Raw genomic sequence first — 19,134 nt, forward strand, 5'->3', positions numbered from 1 at the left:
TGAGAAAATTATTGGCCAGTCCAGCCTCAACAGCACATGAAAACTAAAAAAAAATTGGATCATGTTAGTAAAATGAACTTATGAAACTCACATTTTGGGTTTTAAAACAGCTTGCCATTTCAGGATATCAATAAAGCTCTCCAACCCCCACTCTATATATTACTTTAGCTTTTCTTACTTAATCTGTATGCTAGATATACTGTAGATAGTAAATAACAATATCATCCTCAGGCCATAACAACCACACGCCGGGTCAGCTGTCTCGGGTTTCGCGACATCCGGTTGAAGCCAAAATATGTCATCTCAACCGCGTGAATTGGGTGAAGGACTAGGAACTAGCTTTGGTTGGTATATAAAAGGCTCGCTATGCAGAATGGGATAGAGCGCGAATTTAGAACAATGAAAGAATCAAAAAGTCTGATAAATAAGCTTTATTTTGATACCAAAGTTACCCATGTTGCTTAAAATTTGAATATTTTGAGTGGGTCTACTCTTCCTCACATATTTGTGCCGCCGTAGAAGCCTAGAAAAACGTATTTTTTCGCTTGTGCAGTTTTCTTTAAATTAATTAGAAATGGCGCGAGAAAGCTGATGCTGGTTTCTTGAATTATCAGGTAAGAATCGTATGTTTTTTGTTTCTTATAAAACGAAGCAGGAGTCCCGTATTTTGTCAAAATTCTTATGGAACCTTTTGACGTCAACAGCCTTGGTCCTGTCCTTTTGTGACTGTGAATCATGTCTAGCAAGTGCTTTAATGTAGGTGCTTACATGAAAGCTAGACGGGGCATTCTCAAAGATTTAGCCGAGAAAGCGAACACTTCAGCAGCAGTAAAGGCAGAACAACAAAAAGTTCGAAGATTGAAGGAAAAGGTAATTCTGTATGAAATTAATTCGCTGAATTTTCGTTCGCGATCACAGACGAGTCAGAGTTTACTCGAATGATTTATTCCAACTCTAACTCTTGCCCATTCCTTGGTATAACTTAACTAATTATGAACTTGTTTTTTTGTTTTGTTTTTTTTTGTTTTTGAAGAAATCTTTGAAACTTATAGCTAAATCCTGCTTGTTTGATTTTGCATAACCTATTTTTGTTTCCAATAAATTCTCCCAACTATGTTGCTTTGTATCGCTATATAAAGTAAGGAGAACTTACAGAACGATCGGAAAGTGTTTTCTGTATGATAATATATATTGGGGAATATTTTGCAGGAAAATGTTCTACTTGAATCAAATGACCAATGCACGCTAACACCAATAAACAATAAGGTATGTATGAATAAGAACTAGCTCTTTTGTTTTTTGTTTTTTATGGTAAGGTTTACTTGAAGTTTCTTGGTCTTAGATGTTTCTGATAACTGTAAATACAGTGAAATTCAAATGAGCTTTATTCACCATAGCTTTTATATGAGCTTTGGTGGAATAGGTAATGAATAATAATAATTTACAATCTTTAATCAATCATTCATTTATTCATGTATTTGCTCACTCATGTATATATATATTTTTTTCATTTATTCAGCTGAAAAATAAAGGAATCACAAGATCTCCAACCTCACTACTAAATCCAACAATTGCTCGAAGGACAGCAGTAAGGCGTAACACTCAAACATATGAGATGGCTTGTAAAATACATGGAGCCACACAAAACAACAAACGTCCAGCAATAGATGGGCTTTTTGATACTCTTCAAAAGCGCTGCAAGACTAGCGAGCTCGGAGATTATATACTTTTAAATAGCCAAGTAACTAATTATGTAGTTGATAAGGTCCAAAAGAAGGAAATTAACAATTTTGCAAGTTCACATCTTAACAAATTAAGAAGCATAGCAGTCTATTACAATTCAGGGGTCATGGGAAAGAGGAAGTATCAAGCTGTAAGGCTTGCATCTTCAATGAAGGCATCAAATAAAAAAAGGGGAGGGAGAACTGCTATCAAATATCTTTCTTCCTGCAGCATACCTAAGCTTCTAACATATAAGAATCTCATGGAAGAAATCAATTCTATAGACATAGGCAAAACATATTCTGTTGATGAAGTGTTTTCTTCTAGTTTTGAGGCAGAAGGTACCATAAATGGCAGCCTTAGAGATCTAGAAGAATACTTACCAAGGCTAGCTTGTTTCTATTTAAGATCTAAGTCAAGAAAGGATAACTTAAAGTGGTTTGGGGGGACTGAGGACACTTTTAAGATTGCATTTGGAGGGGATGGTTGCCCTTTTGGTAAGAATGAAACTGCTTGTTCTTTTCTTGTCAGTTTTCTGAATGTAGGAAAGAGAGTGGCCTCTAGCAGTGACAACTTTTTAGTGTTTGGAGCAAACTGTGAGGAGACATCATTGGTGGTAAGAAAATATATACAAGCGTTCTGCAAACAGGTTAATAATATGATTGGAAAGGTATATCACATTGAGGGTTTTCATGTTACCTTCCACATTGAAGAGCTGCCAAATGATATGAAAATGCTTGCAATGCTTGGTGGTGAGCTCTCAAATGCTGCTACTTTTTTCTCGTCATTCGCAAATGTAAGTTCAATTGATGCTGGAGACCTTAACGGTAAGTTTGGAACAGGTAATGACTGCAAGTGGAAGCCATGGTGCTATAATGACAGGATTTCAGTGGCTAAAAAAGTTGCTGATTTTAAGTCAAACCTTTCACCGTCATTGACTAAAAGCACCAAGAGGTCAAAAGTGACACAATTCATCGCAAAACAGAACAGCCGTCAAGAGTTCCTACCTGTCATTGGAAGAGTAATTGATAAAGCCCATGTTGAGCCCCTTCATCTTAAAAATAATGCTTGGCAGTACTTTCTCAAAGCAGTTATTAAAGAAGCACTTGGTAAATCTAATCTTCTGCCATCACAGAAAGTGTTTGCTGATCTCCCTCAAGATACTTGTTTTGTTAGGGTAGTAAATGCCCTTCAATATGAAGTGAAAGTAAAACGTGTTGCAAAAAAGGCAAGGACTTGGTTTGAGGAGACCCAAGGTAGGAAGGGTGATCTTCAATATAGATTTACTGGAAAAGATTCTCGATTGTTTTGCCACAACTTCATGAGGTTGATTAAACATCTGAGCAAGGAGGAGGACAGCCCCAAGCAAAAACAAACTTTGCTTGCCCTGGCTTACATAGGCATCAGGTTGAGAGATTGCTGTTCTATTTTTAACAGACTGGATGTAGAAGAGGCAGACCTGGACAGATTGGATGAAGCAGCAAATCAATATTTCTATGCAAACAGACTGTTCCTCCCATACCCAGTAAACCTAACTATGTGGACACTGGGCCATGTTCTCCCTGTTCATGCCAGACAAGTTTACGCTAACTACCAGCAGGGTCTCTTGACCGTTACTATGGAGGGTAGAGAAGCTAAGCATATTGCCTTACACCGGTTGAGCTTGAACTCTTCATACAATAAGAGATGGCAAGACATTTTTAGACATGAATTTATCATGTTGGTATGGCTACCCGAGCAAGGTCATGAGCACACAACCTATACACAAAGCAAGGATGTTTACATTACTGAGAGGTGTTTGACTGACAACAGATACTGTTACTGTGGTTTAGAAAAGGCAGCCCCTGCAGACAACAGTTGCTGTTTCTGCGGTGACAAGTTGATGCCACTAATCCATGAAAGTGTCAGAGAGAAAAAATACAAAAATGGTTTGTTAATGTAATCTACTACCCTAACCAACCACAGTTACAGTCATAAAGGTAAGTATTCCTTTTTTCTTCAACATGTTTCAAAGTAAAGGAGACAAAAACCAATCAGGGATTCCTACCGACCAATATAATTTGTCATCTAGTCTTGGAACAAATCCTGTAATACATTGAGATAAATAACTAGTATATACATCATAAACTAAATTCAGTAATATGTTTATTTCTCAAAATAAAACTGCTTATATTCTACTTTTCTTCAACTGTTAGTGTTTCACTCTCACCCCCCCCCCCCCCCCCCCCCCCCCATCCCCAATGCCTTTCACCCAAATGCAAACATATTCTTAATATCATAAGATACCATTTGGAAAACACAATAATACAGTGGAATGACACATTTTTTCAATGCTGAATGGTAAGTTAATCCTATGTCCTATAGTAATCCTATGTCCTAAGAGTAGCATCGGTAGGGCTAAACGTGAGACAACAAAGAGTATTTATATAATATATTTATATATATACATATACACTGAAACACAAAAAATCTGTGGCTTAAAAAATATATGTGTCTTTTGTTCTTGAGATATAAAACCATGAGAAACAATAGACAAATATATATATATTTAAAGTCACAGAAATTTTGTGTTTCAGTGTATATACATATATATATATATATATATATATATATATATATATATATATATATATATATATATATATATATATACAATTCACAAAGTATGTAATGTGGTCTATACTGTTGAAACAGTGCTCGATGCGTAGGGATGCAGAGCAATAGATATATAGTAAAGATTGGATTAAAGACGAGACATGTTCACTGTAACTCCGAGTTTCGTGCTTACGCACTCATCAGACAGACTTTAATGAAACATATTCCTATTACTGTGATATTTATATACAAGAGGTGTAATGATTATTTACAAAAGAAATATTGTTCGGAAAGGAGTTAATTAGCTAGGCCTGGATTTCTATTGTTCATCAGATAGAACTTGTTTTCATGTCGGCATTTGGAGATCAATTCGGATCGCTTGTTTAAAAGAGTGTCGCTGTTTGTTTTGATGATAAGTAGCTTTTCTGTTAAGCACAGGTCACACCTCTTAGAAATGTTGCTGTATGGTCTGGCTGAGGTGATGATTGTCCATTCTATGTTGTAGTCTTTGTTGTTATCTTTAAGGTCCCAGATGTGTTTAGAAAGTTCGGTGCTGTTAGCGTATTTTCTATTTCGCAGAGATAGTTTGTGCTGAGTGTATCGTTGTTTGAATGTTCCTTCTGTCAGGCCAATGTAGTTTTTCCCAGTAGTGTCCTCGTTTGTCGTGACATGAGCGTTGTAGATGATGCTGGAGGAGAGGCAGTTGTTGTTTAGAGGGCATTGATCTTTTTTTACGGCAGTTGCATGTTTTCTCAGAGGTGGTGGCGGGATCGGTATTGTTTTTGTTTTTGTTTTTATTATTTTGATTTTAGCTTCACAGGCATGGTGTCTTGGAAGGTACCTACCATTGATTTTAGGAAACAGCATCCCAGAAGAAGATGAAAAATACCAACTATTTTTGCTGCTGCTTGAAATTGTTGAAATTATATTTTCTCCTTTAACAATTTGTAATCAAGCCAGCTATCTGCAGAGCCTAATTGAGGAACACCACCTGAAATTTAAAGAGCTGTATCACAATGCATCTATAATTCCCAAGATGCATTACATGGTGCACTACCCAAGGACAATAGTGAGGTAAAATCTTTGTGATTACAAAATATAGTTGGTGCACATACAATGTACACACAATACTGGCTTATATATCTTTACAAATTATAGGCCATCTCACTGTTTCTCTGGAATACTCCTTCAGCCTCAAGTGACAGCATGTATTATATTCTTTAGCTTTTTTCTCACTACACCAGATCCCATACAATTTGAAGTGTCACAATAAAATTGTCCTTTGATATTTCCATTCCCTGTATTACTACAGCCAGCTGCAGTCTTTGCTAGTCTATGACTAGCAAGAGACACACTCTTGAGGTTAGAGTAATCTAGAGGGAACTGTTAAAATTGCTTATTGCAGTTTCAAGTAGTACATGCATGTATGTACAGCTATGTCACAAAAGGTTTAGTACTGGATATTGCATACTTAATTGTGCATTCCAAGACCAAAAGCCATTGTGGGTCATAGCAACAATGTCTTCAGTAAGATATGAAAAATAATCATTTTCTAATAATCATTATCTGCATAACCAGTAATATGTGTTTGTGCTTAATTTTATACTAGGCTTGGACCAATGGCAAGGTCTTGGTGTATGCGTTATGAATCCAAGCACACATACTTTAAGCCAGTTGCAATTGCACTTGGAAACTTTGTCAATGTACCATACACTGTAGCAGACCGACATCAAAAAATGCAAAGTTGCCAGTACTTTGATGCTGAGGAGCAAGGATCTAGTTTTCTTTTCAAACCACTTGAGACTGGACCAGGTAATTAGAGTTGTTGTTGCTGTAGAAGATCCTAACTTAATTAGCATACTAGATTGTATTGTAAAAGATGCTGATGTTCAATACCATAAAAACCTATATTACTAGGGTCTCAGTGTGTGGCTAGATTGGAAGAAAGCAAGGAGAAACTTCAAAGGCAGACTGGCAGATGAAGAATTGATTTACAAGTGAGTTGTATAGTACATAGAATATATAATGTAGTGGTAGTGCGTGTGAGCGACAGTGGGCCAAATTGGAAACCAGTATTAGCATACTGAATCTGCATCCCACTATAAAAAATGTGATTTATTTAAGAGCGACTGTCTGTAAGGGTCGAGAACCTGATTTCAGCGACCACTTGGTCAAATTCTTCATACTTTGCCTGAAGATACCCTTGGATGGACCATTTACAAAAATCATATTAAAAGGTTCCAGCGGATTTTTATTTTTGAGAAAATCCCAAAAGAGTGAAATGGTCGCCAAGCGCCGGTTTTCGGCTTCGATAATCGTCCCAAGGATACCCCAAGAACAAATGGTCGCTGTGGCTACAAAATTCGCCCAATCGAGCTGAAACTTTTCACAAACCTAGGGTAACATTTCAGCTTTTAAACTAGCTATAAAACTTTGCTGTATCTGGAAGGAATTATTTATTATATGTCGAAATACTAACGGTACTGAAAAATTACCGAAAGAAAGGAGCTATGTTTATCGAGCAAAAGCATCTACTGGTACCTAATTTTCTTGGGAATAAAATTGATTTCCTTAAAGATAAGCTATTAAAGTTAAACTGTACCAAATTTGAAGCTCAAAATCGAAGTATTTCTCAAGTTATTGCTTTTCAAAAACATTGTTTATTTCTTACTGGTTTAAGGGTCAAATGTCAACAAACTACAACTTCAAAGATTCCAGTTAATGCCGGAGTCGAATTGAATGCTTTATTACATGCATGGAAATTGCACTATCAAAAGACCGAGTTTTCATAGCTATCCATTTTACATTCTGTTACTTTTTGAATGCTAGCGCTGTTTTTAGATATTTCTTTCAGTTTAGGTAGTTTTTTGCCGAAAGTTCCCGTCGCTGGCACTGAGTAAAATTAAACAAACACGTAAACATTTACCTGAATTAATTGTCCTTCTGGCGTTACAAGATATCCACCTTCCATTGCATTACTTCTTGCCACTTCTGCCATTCTGAATCTTCAAAATAATTATTGTTCTTTATAATTTTTCTAGTAAATTTTATTGGTAGTAGAGATTTTATTTCTGAAATCAGCACGTTAGCCAAGGAAATCGAAATAAACCTTGACCTGTCAGAATTGATTAGATCATCAATGACAACTGCTAGCTGCGAGCCTTGATGTCTACTATGACAAATGTTCCTAACTATACGTTTACAAACTATATAAAATTATCATTTTTAATCTCAATAAGAATTTGTATCATTGTCTTACTTTGTTCTTGATGTTTACAGTATAATGAGTCATGTATGATAAACACAAGTAATTGGAGCAAGTGACAAAATTTAGACTCGTCACGCAAATCTTAAAACTGTACTCGCTCTAGGAACGCCTTGTACTAATTTTTATTTTAGCATGACGAGACTGTTGAATTAATGCAAGACATAGGTAGAACAATTAAGATTCCGTTCGTCCACTGCCGGTATCATATAATATTGTTGAAGATCTACGCCTTTTATGCATCGTTTCCGCAGCTACTAATATTTGATTTTTTTTAAACAGAACCCAATGAATCTAAAGACCAATAAAAAGAATTATTCTTCAGTAGGGGTGCAAAGTTGAGGCTACAGACACTGCCCCCCCCCCCCCCCCCCCCACATCAGCTACCTATCATATCGGTACACGTTTGTAGTAGCATTGATTATCACGAGAATAGTTCTTGTTAAGAACTAAACTTAAGAACAATAAATCCTCTAGCAGTTCGTGTCCTTTTTACAAGGGCACTTGCTAACGAAGTCCTTCAAAAGTGTAAGGTAGGGCGCTTTGCGACGCACAGGACGCTGAGGTACGTCAAGATCAAGCTGCTCGCAGATGTGTTGGAGCATAGGCACCTTGAGGTCTTTTAACTTGTCTTCCGTATCCATCGTGCACAAGTCGTACTGGTCGTAGACAAGTGGATGTTGTGGCTGGTCAATTTCTTCAATATGTTTCCTTACACTACTAAAGTTTATCTCCTCCTGGACTGCTTGAAGGTCAGCCTCATCGGGATCTTGTTGTCGAGACGCAGCACTCAGGCGAGAAAAATATGATGCAATTTGATGCAACGTCAAAAATTCTGACAGCTTGAACATACGATTCCCGTCTGCGTCACGAGCTCGTCGCATCTCTCGCGCAACTAAGTCGGCGTTCAGCTTTCGACCTGTTGTTTGACCGATGCGAAACTTTGCTTTCATATATGATATTTGTTTGTCGTTGAAACGATATGATTTTTTAGTAGATCTTAGAGCCCAGCCCTTATGGATATCATTCGACGATGCACCTTGTTGTTTTGGGATGGTTATAGTAGGCACCACTCCCACGCCTTCGTCGAGATTGGAACTGTATCCTATCTTGGCGAGATCGAGAAGTGTGTGTTTCTCTACATGTCGTACACACTTCTCGAGAGAGAGATGCTTTTCGAGAGCAGACACCCTCTGAAACACTCGAATGCACCCTTCTTGCGGACAGCAGAACACTCCAGAATTAGGACTCACACCTTGTGTGTTCACCTCTTCACTTTCCTGCAAGACGCTTGTCTCTGGCGGTGCCTTTGTTTTACCACCAAGTGCTCGGAAATCTCCTGGGGAAAACGGCGAATCCAACCAGGCTATATGAGATCCTTCATTGTAAAAATACAAACACATTATTTAGTGTAAAAGCGCTACCCGGGGAATCAGATGCTTCATTCTATTCTGTCTTTTAATTTATTTTTAATTTAATCGTTTAAAAAAGCGTCCTTCCAAAACTGATAATTAAAGAGCCCCCTCTACCTTCGATGCATTGCTTTACTTACCGCTTGATGACTCCACCTTGATTTTCTTCCCGACACCTATCTTGTACGCACGCCAACACCTGATGTAGTCTTTGCTAAATTCAAAGTTATTGAATTTGGTCACTCCAGGAATGCTCTGCTCAACTTCTGGGAACTCGGTAATTGCTTCTAGAGCCACCACCCGCACTCCGTTTATCCCACCATGGGAGAGCAGTGCATCCTTCAGGTCGTTCGAGTTGAGGACATCATTTCCCTCATTTATGAAGGCTCGGATGTGACCTTTACACGTTGCAGCTAACCGGTCAGCAGCTCCTTTGCCACCCTGTGGGTCACTAAAATCCACTCGTTTGATGGTTACCCCAGTGCTAGCTGTTATCTTTTGGCATGACAATATAGTGGGAGCGCTGTGATAGCAAGCAGCATTGTCCTGACGTAAATAAGCATCATTGATTTCAGGATATTCCTTCTTGAGTGTAGACAGGACATGCTGGATGATCGCTATTACCGGTGAGCTCCCCTGGCTGCATGACTGAACGACGTGGACAAAAGTTTGCCACTGAAGCACCCCCTCCACGCGTCTATAAACAACGGAGATGTGCCAGGAGATGCCACGCTTGCCAAACCAGTCTGCCTGAGATTCCCGGTATCGCTGTGGCAGGAATTTCATAGCCCAGTCATTGACTATGAAAACTGCGTTTCTGTCTAGAGTGTCGATGGTATCTAGGCGAGCCTGGTCTTGACGTAGTGAGCGTAGAAGGTGACATTTCCAAGACTGTATGGCAAGCATGGCGGTATTAGCAAGGTAGATTGCTTCATCCTTTTCGTCTTCGTTAGGGTAAGATGCCTCAGATATCGCGTTCGAAATAACTTCCAAGACGTTCTTCAGACTCTCACACTGGTGACAAATCTCCTCATGATTGTGATCACATTTCTCGCACAGTGTGGACTCTTTGTTGTCACTCAGAGCGTACACGACACAGTGGTCTGCAACTTCTGCTGCATTACTAAGGTGGACCTAATAAAGGAATTTATAATAATGATTAATATATTGGACAACAGATTTTAGAATTTGGATGCATCTAAAATAGACCAGTTATCCTTCTAAAGAAGTTTAAGGTTGAAATAACAGGAACACGTGGTTAAGTTTTTACTACCTTGAAATCGCTCTTTAGATACAGTTTAGCAGTTTTCAGCGCGTCGATATGCTGGCGTTCCCAATCTTTGCCTAACTGGCTGTGCTCGCTTACTTGGCGTACTAGTTGTATAAGATCATCAAAAGCTCGAGCACCATCTGCGGCAAAGTAATCCAGGCCCTGGAGGGACTTACGAACAGATGCTTTACATTCTGATAAGATTCTTAGCATGGTGCGGTCGCTGAATGGCTCGAAGCTTGTTTCGTCGCAGTACGCCTTGTATTGCTTTACTATTCGCTGGGGTACCACAGTTCGTATAACGTTTGGCACTTCGATCTTTCTACCAGTTGATAGTGTTAGCAGTTTCTGTCCAAATGGTAAGTCTTGTATAAGGTGAGGGCTTGTGATAAATGATAAAAAGTGATCGAGTTGTCCTCGGTTTACGCGCATTCGGATTGTGGGGTGATGTTGGATTGGGGCTCCACGTCCGAACTGCAAGTGGTGCAGGTTAGCAATTGTATAGCGGTATCTGGAGAGTGTTGGAATGAAGTATGTTATTGTCTTGTAGTTAGCAATTCCCGTCATGATTGAAAGAACCTGCCTTCTGCTCTCCCAACTTTCTGCGTTGTTATATGCCTCTGCAAGGGCCTGGAGATATTCTCTCGAGGAATTAGAAATTTCTTCTATTCCAAGGGCTTTATATATTGCTGTCGAAGATTCAATTTCCTGCCACAGAGCTCCTGCATTATTTGGACTGATGGTTGTAAGGACCGCAGCGACAACCTCCACCGCGCGTGCAGTATAACGCCACTTGGTGGTGGCACTTACAGTCTCCAACTCCAGCCATGGTTGTGTGATGGGCGCAACTCCCCGAGAAACCAGAAACCGATTCAGTTTATCACGGGGTTCATCTAGAGAAAGAGCACCAGCATCATCACTCGAGGTAGTACTCCCACTCTCAGGGCTGAGGAAAGTATCATCATGTTGCTGACTTGATATTTTTAGCTTGGAAAACGTCTTGCTTAAGCTCTTAGAGCTGTCGCTGTCCTCACTGGAATGCACTGCTTCTGCACTCTGCTATAGAAGAAGTCGTTAGGAAAATATCAATTTATATACTAATTGGAGTTATTTGGTTTCCCGTTTCACCCCCAGTCAAAATTTTTGTAGACAAAAATCCTCCACAAATAGCGGAAACTGCGACCTATGGAATCACATTAGTATGGTACACAGATTTGACGAATTTTATTACAATTCCGTACCTCAATTGACGCCGCAGAAGTCTTGTCTTCATCAACTATTCTGTTGTTGACATGTTCTCGACATTTGGTGCATATTGCTGTCCAAAAGATTTAGAACAAAATGAGCACCAGTGTAGCTAGTCATAGTTGTAGTAGAAGAGCATTGAAACATGCATAGTTCTAAATATCTCCCTCCAACCTTCCTGACAGTATTTACATCACACATCATGGAACTAACCCTAACCCTAACCTCATGACTAAAGCGGATTAGTACTTACGTAATCCGACGGAAATAAGTATGCCTGTGGTCTTCAAGATCAACCAAGACTGCTTGCTGTTGATGCGGTGACTCCCCTTCGCATTAGCTGTGTGTGTAGCAATACTTTGTGGGGCTGCGCAGTTCGTTCTTCTCGACCGCCACCGGATTCCAAAGTCAGCTCTATGACGCGGGCATATACTTAGTATTTTGTGCTGCTCGTCCACACAGAAAACACCTGAAAAATTCATTTGATATATGCAGCGTAAATTATATTTCCTAAGAATATGAGCTTTTCGGAATAATTACTTACCTGCTCGAGTTAGCAAAAGTTTTAACTCACTCTCGACCCCCTCGTCAGCAGCAAGTTGCAGTGATCGCAGATGACCCTGTACGTCTCTTGTACAGGACCCAAGCGGAATGAAATCCAGATGACCAGGATATTCTGTACTCTGGCCGCAAACAGTAATATCATTCCTCGGAAAAAGTTTCTCCAAAAGAGTGCGATACTCGCAAAAATCCATTATCTGGTCTAAGACAAACTCATGCTATGTGATTGCGAAATTCAGCCCACAATACTACTAGTAAAGGTTACGAAATACTGGAAAACATATATTTGATACCTAGTTTGTTTTGTCACACAAGCACGATTCAGGTATTGTGTTACACATTAATAAGGCCGTAAATGTCTACATTCGTTACGTAACGAATTCTGGGACTGCGAATCTATAGCTTTCACTAAGCATTCACTAATGGTGTCCTTTGTAAGATACCTTGTATTATTTACGAGGGCTTCATATGTGTACGTATTTTAAAATTACGTTAGATGGCTCGACAAACTGTAGATAGGCATCATCTGTTTGTGACTTTTAAGAAGGCCATTGTTTTGCTCTTTCCAAGATATTCAAAGTAGATCAATAAAAGGTACTGAGAACAATAGTAATGTTGAAGATTCAGAATGGCAGAAGTGGCAAGAAGTAATGCAATGGAAGGTGGATATCTTGTAACGCCAGAAGGACAATTAATTCAGGTAAATGTTTACGTGTTTGTTTAATTTTACTCAGTGCCAGCGACGGGAACTTTCGGCAAAAAACTACCTAAACTGAAAGAATTATCTAAAAACAGCGCTAGCATTCAAAAAGTAACAGAATGTAAAATGGATAGCTATGAAAACTCGGTCTTTTGATAGTGCAATTTCCATGCATGTAATAAAGCATTCAATTCGACTCCGGCATTAACTGGAATCTTTGAAGTTGTAGTTTGTTGACATTTGACCCTTAAACCAGTAAGAAATAAACAATGTTTTTGAAAAGCAATAACTTGAGAAATACTTCGATTTTGAGCTTCAAATTTGGTACAGTTTAACTTTAATAGCTTATCTTTAAGGAAATCAATTTTATTCCCAAGAAAATTAGGTACCAGTAGATGCTTTTGCTCGATAAACATAGCTCCTTTCTTTCGGTAATTTTTCAGTACCGTTAGTATTTCGACATATAATAAATAATTCCTTCCAGATACAGCAAAGTTTTATAGCTAGTTTAAAAGCTGAAATGTTACCCTAGGTTTGTGAAAAGTTTCAGCTCGATTGGGCGAATTTTGTAGCCACAGCGACCATTTGTTCTTGGGGTATCCTTGGGACGATTATCGAAGCCGAAAACCGGCGCTTGGCGACCATTTCACTCTTTTGGGATTTTCTCAAAAATAAAAATCCGCTGGAACCTTTTAATATGATTTTTGTAAATGGTCCATCCAAGGGTATCTTCAGGCAAAGTATGAAGAATTTGACCAAGTGGTCGCTGAAATCAGGTTCTCGACCCTTACAGACAGTCGCTCTTAAGAGGCTTAGGAGTTAAATTATATTGTTTCTTGTCAAACAGGCCTTCATGGGTTAAAGTACTGGACACGAAGTATAAAGTTGGTGGAATTGATCACATTGGAAATGATGGCTACCTGTCCCTATTTGGTGTAATAACTAGGATTTTTGTTTTAAGTTCATCAATGGAAAGAGTTTATTTTGAATTGGATTGCCTACACACTCAAGAGTTTTCAAGTGTGTATCGTACATATGTGGTGCAAAAATTGGTTCACCCCCAAGTAATAGTGGTATCTCAAAAATCACTGCAGTATTTCTTACCTTTGCATTTTGTAAAACCATTTGGCGAAAATGTAACACTGCATATCTTGCCAAAGTTTGACATTTATAGTTTTTATTAAATGTTATTGCTCCCATGCTCTACATGTTGCTTTTTAATTAAGTAACGATCTGCGTAAGAACGATAGCACGAACGGCATTGGAATGTAAATTTGATCCTTTTGGTAAACAATAATAATTGTATCATATTTTCGAAATTCTGCAATGTGATTGGTCGAGAATCTTGTTTTGCCGATTTCTATACGAAAAAAAATCTTTTGCAGATCCGAACTCTCCATATATGGAAAGAATATTCGTAGATCTATTGTTTAGATTTCTTCGGGAGGAATTCGTATGTGAGCGTTTCTCGATATCAGCTCCGAAGTCGATCCGAAGCCAAGGCGTCTCAGATTACACATGCCGGTGTCACAGGGATTTGTGTTCCCCCGAGTTATGTGTTCCCCCGAACACTGGGCACTAGTGTTTTGTGTTCCCCCCTCCCCTCCCTATGAAACGTCTTTTGACACGATTCTCCCCCCCCCCCCCCCCAGGTCAAGAACATATGAAAGATAATTATGAAATTAAACGAGACTTACCTGTAAGGTGAAGTTTGATTGAGATTCTACGAGTCATTGGTCAGGAGCGAAGGAGTCACGTGAGATGAAGCGCGGGAACTTGAGCAATCAGTCTTTAAATCCTGTGAGGGGTCACATTCAAGACAAATTCTATAGGGTGGGCATATTGAAAAATTGTTATTTGGGTGGGCACGTGACTCCTTCGCTCCTGACCAATGACTCGTAGAATCTCAATCAAACTTCACCTTACAGGTAAGTCTCGTTTAATTTCATAATTCTACTTCGTCATTGGTCTAAGTCGCTACAGAGTCACGTGAGACTTTAAAGCAATGTGACCACGAGTAGGCATTACAAAGCTTTATTTATTGTTTAACAATAACTGTTCACCAAAGTTGTTGACAGCAGTAACAGGTTTGTTGTAATATTTTCTAAAGGTGCTCTCGCTTGACCACCCAGCTGCATTCATTATGGTTTCAATTGGAACATTTGCTGAGCCTGCAGCTGAAGTTGAAGCTGCTCTGGTACTATGGCCAGAGTAAACTGTAACGTCTCTACCTGCTTCTGACAAAAAATCTTTAAGCCATCTACTTATCGTGTCTTTACTGACCTCTTTATGAGGTTTGGTATAACTCAACCATAGTGAGTCGCGGCCGTTTCTTACAGGTTCTGTTCGCTTAATGTACTGATTTATGCAATTCACTCCACATAACCGATTATCTAAATGAAAAACTTTAAATTCTAAGTGACCAAAGTGCTTCCCAGGTTTTGAGGTTTTTAGCAGTTTGGGAATTTCAAAAACAATTGAATCATTTGCCGTATGTTTCATGCCACTAAGTGTCAGTGAGTGAATAGTTTGACATCTCTGGCCGGAGAGTGGGGTAACCAACATAACAGTTTTGAGTGTAATATCCTTAAGTGAAAGTTCCTCATTGGTTTTCATATTCTTTATAAAGTCTAGCACAATAGATGTGTCCCAGATTTCTTTGTATCTTGGTAGGGATGGCCTTGAGCTAAAAACTTCTTTTAGAAAACGAGTTACCAGGGGGTGGTTCCCAAATGAAGAGCCATTAGGCAACAGTATGATAGTAGACAAGGCAGATCGAGCTGTGTTTATCGCACTGTAGGATAGCCCGCCTTGGTATTGCTTGTACAAAAATTCAATTCCATTTTCTACAGTGGTAGAAATGGGATCAAGGTTTCTTGATTTACAAAACGTTTTCCACCGTTGTAGGTACGTTTTGTACTGCTTTCTCGTACCTGTGCGCCAGGATTGTTGTATGATATCTGAAGCTCCTGCTGAAAGCCCTTTATTTTTGAGGAATTCCCGGATAAGTGGCATGCCAGTAGTGTCAGTTTGTTGAATAGCGGGTGTATTTTCTCTGGGTGTGCTGGAAGATGTAGTGTACTCTTCGACCTAGGGAGAGTCAATGGTGTAGCAATCAGCATACTGGTTAAGCAAGGCCACCAGGTTTGTGTTGACCAATAAGGGACAATCAATATTCCAGTAGCCTTGTCATTTGCTATTTTTTGCAATACGTGTTGTATTATACTAAATGGAGGGAAAGCGTAAAAAATGTAATCCATCCACGATATAGCAAAGGCATTAAAAGCCCATGCTTCTGGATCTGGTTGGTATGATACATATGGTTTCAATTGATAATTTAATCTGGAAGCAAATAAATCCATGTCGGGGGAAATGCCCATTTTTTGAATAAATTCTTCAAAAATTGACGTTTTTAATTTCCATTCAGTTTCTCTTCGTGAGAGCCTGGACTCGGCATCAGCTTTTACATTCTGTTTCCCTGGTATGTGTGCTACTGTCAACCAGATATTGTGAGCAATGCACCATTCCCATATTTGTTTTACTAGTTGGTTGTTTAATTGGGAATGGCAAGTGCCCATCTGGCCTATAGAGGCCACAGCTGTAGTATTATCTATCAAAAGCTTTATGTGTTTCCCTGATATTGTTTTTGTGAATGACTTCAGAGCAAGGAAAGCTGCAAGGATTTCTAAGTAATTTGTGTCATGCTGAGTTTCCTCTGGTGTCCAATTACCACCGTTAGAAATCTTGTCGATGCAGCCTCCCCAGCCGATAAATGAGGCATCCGTGGTCATTGTCATGTCAGGATTGCCGTGGCTTATTGGGTTATAGGCATTTGAGATGGATGATGTCCACCACAAGAGCTCTTTTCTGGCTTGCTCCGATAGAAACATTCCCTTATCAAAATTGCCGTTCTGTAATTTGAGAGCTTTGGTTTTATCCACTTCAAGGTATCGGTAGTGCAAAGGGCCATACATTACCCCTGGAAAACTTGAAGTAATGAGACCCAATACTCTGGCTACATCCCTAATGGTTGGGGAGGGATCGACCAATAATTTGGTGCAGGCGTCTCCCAACTTTTGAGCTCTGTCTTGAGTTAGGGATACCTGCATGAGAATTGAGTTTAAAACAAACCCCAAAAATTCAATGATTTTGGTTGGGGTTAAAACAGATTTCTGGGGGTGAATCACAAAGCCTAGCTTGTCTAAAAGACTTAATGTGTCCACTACATTATTGACACAGGAGTGGAAGTCATCTGAAGCCAGCCATGAATCATCGATATAAGCTACCGATATGTGACCTCTTTGTCGAAGTGTAGAAAATGCGGGTTTTAACAGCTTGGTAAATTTCCTTGGGCAAAGTGCAAGCCCGTTGGAGAAACATGTATATTTGTATAAAATGCCTTTCCATAAAAAATTCAGGTATTTCTGGTCCTCTCTACATATTGGGACCGTGTAATAGGCATCCTTGAGGTCTATCGAGGCCATGTAACAGTTGGGTTTCATCATACGTATGGCTGACCAAACAGTGTCCATTTTAAAATGGTGGTGAATGACATGTTTGTTTAAAGCTTTCAAATTCAAGATCATACGATAAGAGCCATCCTTTTTTGGCCTAGTGAAGATAGAAGAAATAAACTCCCCTTCCTCATGGCTACATGACTGGATAACTCCTTTTTTAAGGAGTTGGGCAATTTCTAAATCAATAGACTGCTCTTGCGAGTCTGGTAATTGACGTTGGAACATAGACCTTTCCTGAAATGGTTGTGATTCAAACTCAATTCTCTGCCCTGTCACTGTCTCTAAGATTTCAGGGTCAGAGGTTAACTCTTGCCATATGTGTGAATAAGCAGCTAAGTTTCCTGCTCTGAAGTTATTCACTTTCTCCTGAAAATAATCTAAGAGATTCGGCAAGAGATTGAAGGATTTTCTTACCTGGGATATGTTAGCTTCTTGAGTTATCTTCGGTCCGTCTGTTCGGCCGGTCTTTTCTTGTTGTGTTGATAATGGGGCTTTCTCTGATTTCCCTGGTAGGCTTTCCCTAAAAAAGGCTTCCATTGTCTTTGGTTGCCCTGCTGTTTGTAGTTCTTCTTATTTTGACCAGCGGAGACGTTTGCCGTGCTACTGATCTTATTCGACGCACGGATATGGTTTAATTCAGTTTGAAGCTCGTCTCCAAACAGCATTGAGGTGATGGGCACATGTGCTGCACAAAGAGTTGTATATTCTTTGTTGAGGTTGGGGCGGATCGAGTCACGCCGTCTTTGGGACAGCTCAAAGCTCATGTGGCCTAGCAGAGCTATCATGTCCGTGTTCATTTTGATTATGTCATCTAGGTTTGCCCGGCTGTCGGCCTTCCTAGCTTTTAGTAGTATGTTGGTGGATTTTGCGGCAATGTTACCCACCTTTGTCAAAATTGACTGTAAGCTGGACAGCTTTAGATCTTTGCCACGCATTGCGCGGTCTAAGTGACCCCAAATTTCGGGGTTGACTTTTGGAGTGATCAACCGATCACAATTAGAAGGCCGAAGGTATTTCTCCGCCTTTTCTTTGATTTGATCTTCACTCAATTTTGTGAGCCATCTTGCATTTACAATCTTGGCTAGTTTCTCCGAGATTTCGTCTTCAGTCTTTTCCGATTCGGAAAGAGACTGTGCTATCTCATCGAGCAGTTTGTCCTGCTCCTCAGTGGAGTCGTCCGCCAATTTTAATCCTTCCTCATGGTTATCGCCTTTTTGTCGTTTAGTACGACGGCGAGCCTCAGTATCCGAGTCTTCGGTGTCGGATGCAAGAAGGTCATCCTCCATAGAAGGGGATTTCCTTTTGTTGGCAGATTCTGCCCTTTGGGGAGTGTTTGACTCCCCTTTGTTGTGCAATTGCTGGAGCGATTCGCTCATGACTTGCATATTTGCATTCATGGAGGCTAGGAGACTCATTAGAGCCTCGTCGTCACTCTCTTTCCTTAAAGAATTAGTCCTTGATGTAGTCTCCTCATCTTGACTTGGGTTTCCATCCAGTATATCGGTCGTGTCCGACATTTTGTTGCAAAATATAGCTTATCACAGGATACACGTCTGCTTGCTCGAAGGTCAAACGCTAAAACTGATTGCTCAAGTTCCCGCGCTTCATCTCACGTGACTCTGTAGCGACTTAGACCAATGACGAAGTAGAACTAGGGTTTTACTCTGAAAACGAAAAAAGAAATGGATTATCTCTATCGAACATCTTTTAATATCGTACATCGTATCACCGCGTGATCCTCTACGTTGTTTTTTTTGGGAGATAAAATTTTATTAACCGAATCAAATCAAGCGAGTTCTTAAATTCTTAGTCTCGTGGAAAAATTTCTTTGCGGGCACATGTACAAA

General features: G+C 39.6%; 5 protein-coding genes across 5 annotated transcripts; 1 reads left to right on the forward strand and 4 right to left on the reverse strand.

Moving 5' to 3' along the window:
- Positions 1-735: 735 nt before the first annotated feature.
- LOC148907801 (uncharacterized) lies at positions 736-3,664 on the forward strand. Its single transcript, XM_089035751.1, has 3 exons — positions 736-870; positions 1,210-1,266; positions 1,520-3,664. Exons 1-3 carry the CDS (start codon positions 736-738, stop codon positions 3,662-3,664), a joined length of 2,337 nt encoding a protein of 778 aa, XP_088891877.1.
- Positions 3,665-7,960: 4,296 nt separating this feature from the next.
- On the reverse strand, positions 7,961-11,155 carry LOC148907802 (uncharacterized). Its single transcript, XM_089035505.1, has 3 exons — positions 10,268-11,155; positions 9,135-10,128; positions 7,961-8,960 (listed from the first exon to the last, which is right to left on the reverse strand). Exons 1-3 carry the CDS (start codon positions 10,829-10,831, stop codon positions 8,056-8,058), a joined length of 2,463 nt encoding a protein of 820 aa, XP_088891631.1. The 5' UTR covers positions 10,832-11,155; the 3' UTR covers positions 7,961-8,055.
- On the reverse strand, positions 10,930-12,526 carry LOC148907803 (uncharacterized). Its single transcript, XM_089035752.1, has 4 exons — positions 11,763-12,526; positions 11,506-11,582; positions 11,075-11,323; positions 10,930-10,986 (listed from the first exon to the last, which is right to left on the reverse strand). The coding sequence occupies exons 1-4, from the start codon at positions 11,989-11,991 to the stop codon at positions 10,930-10,932; spliced, it is 612 nt and encodes a 203-aa protein (XP_088891878.1). The 5' UTR covers positions 11,992-12,526.
- Positions 12,527-14,804: 2,278 nt separating this feature from the next.
- LOC148907804 (uncharacterized) lies at positions 14,805-17,302 on the reverse strand. The gene is made up of 2 exons (XM_089035753.1): positions 16,238-17,302; positions 14,805-15,860 (listed from the first exon to the last, which is right to left on the reverse strand). Exons 1-2 carry the CDS (start codon positions 17,300-17,302, stop codon positions 14,805-14,807), a joined length of 2,121 nt encoding a protein of 706 aa, XP_088891879.1.
- Positions 17,303-17,724: 422 nt separating this feature from the next.
- On the reverse strand, positions 17,725-18,714 carry LOC148907805 (uncharacterized). Its single transcript, XM_089035755.1, has one exon. It carries the CDS (start codon positions 18,700-18,702, stop codon positions 17,725-17,727), a length of 978 nt encoding a protein of 325 aa, XP_088891881.1. The 5' UTR covers positions 18,703-18,714.
- Between the last annotated feature and the right edge of the window lie 420 nt (positions 18,715-19,134).

The sequence above is a fragment of the Actinia tenebrosa genome, unplaced genomic scaffold (assembly GCF_029948245.1).
Source record: "Actinia tenebrosa isolate PJP-AT-01 unplaced genomic scaffold, QUT_ActTen_1.0 PGA_scaffold3__52_contigs__length_22856419, whole genome shotgun sequence".
In the NCBI taxonomy this organism is placed as follows: Eukaryota; Metazoa; Cnidaria; class Anthozoa; order Actiniaria; family Actiniidae; genus Actinia; species Actinia tenebrosa.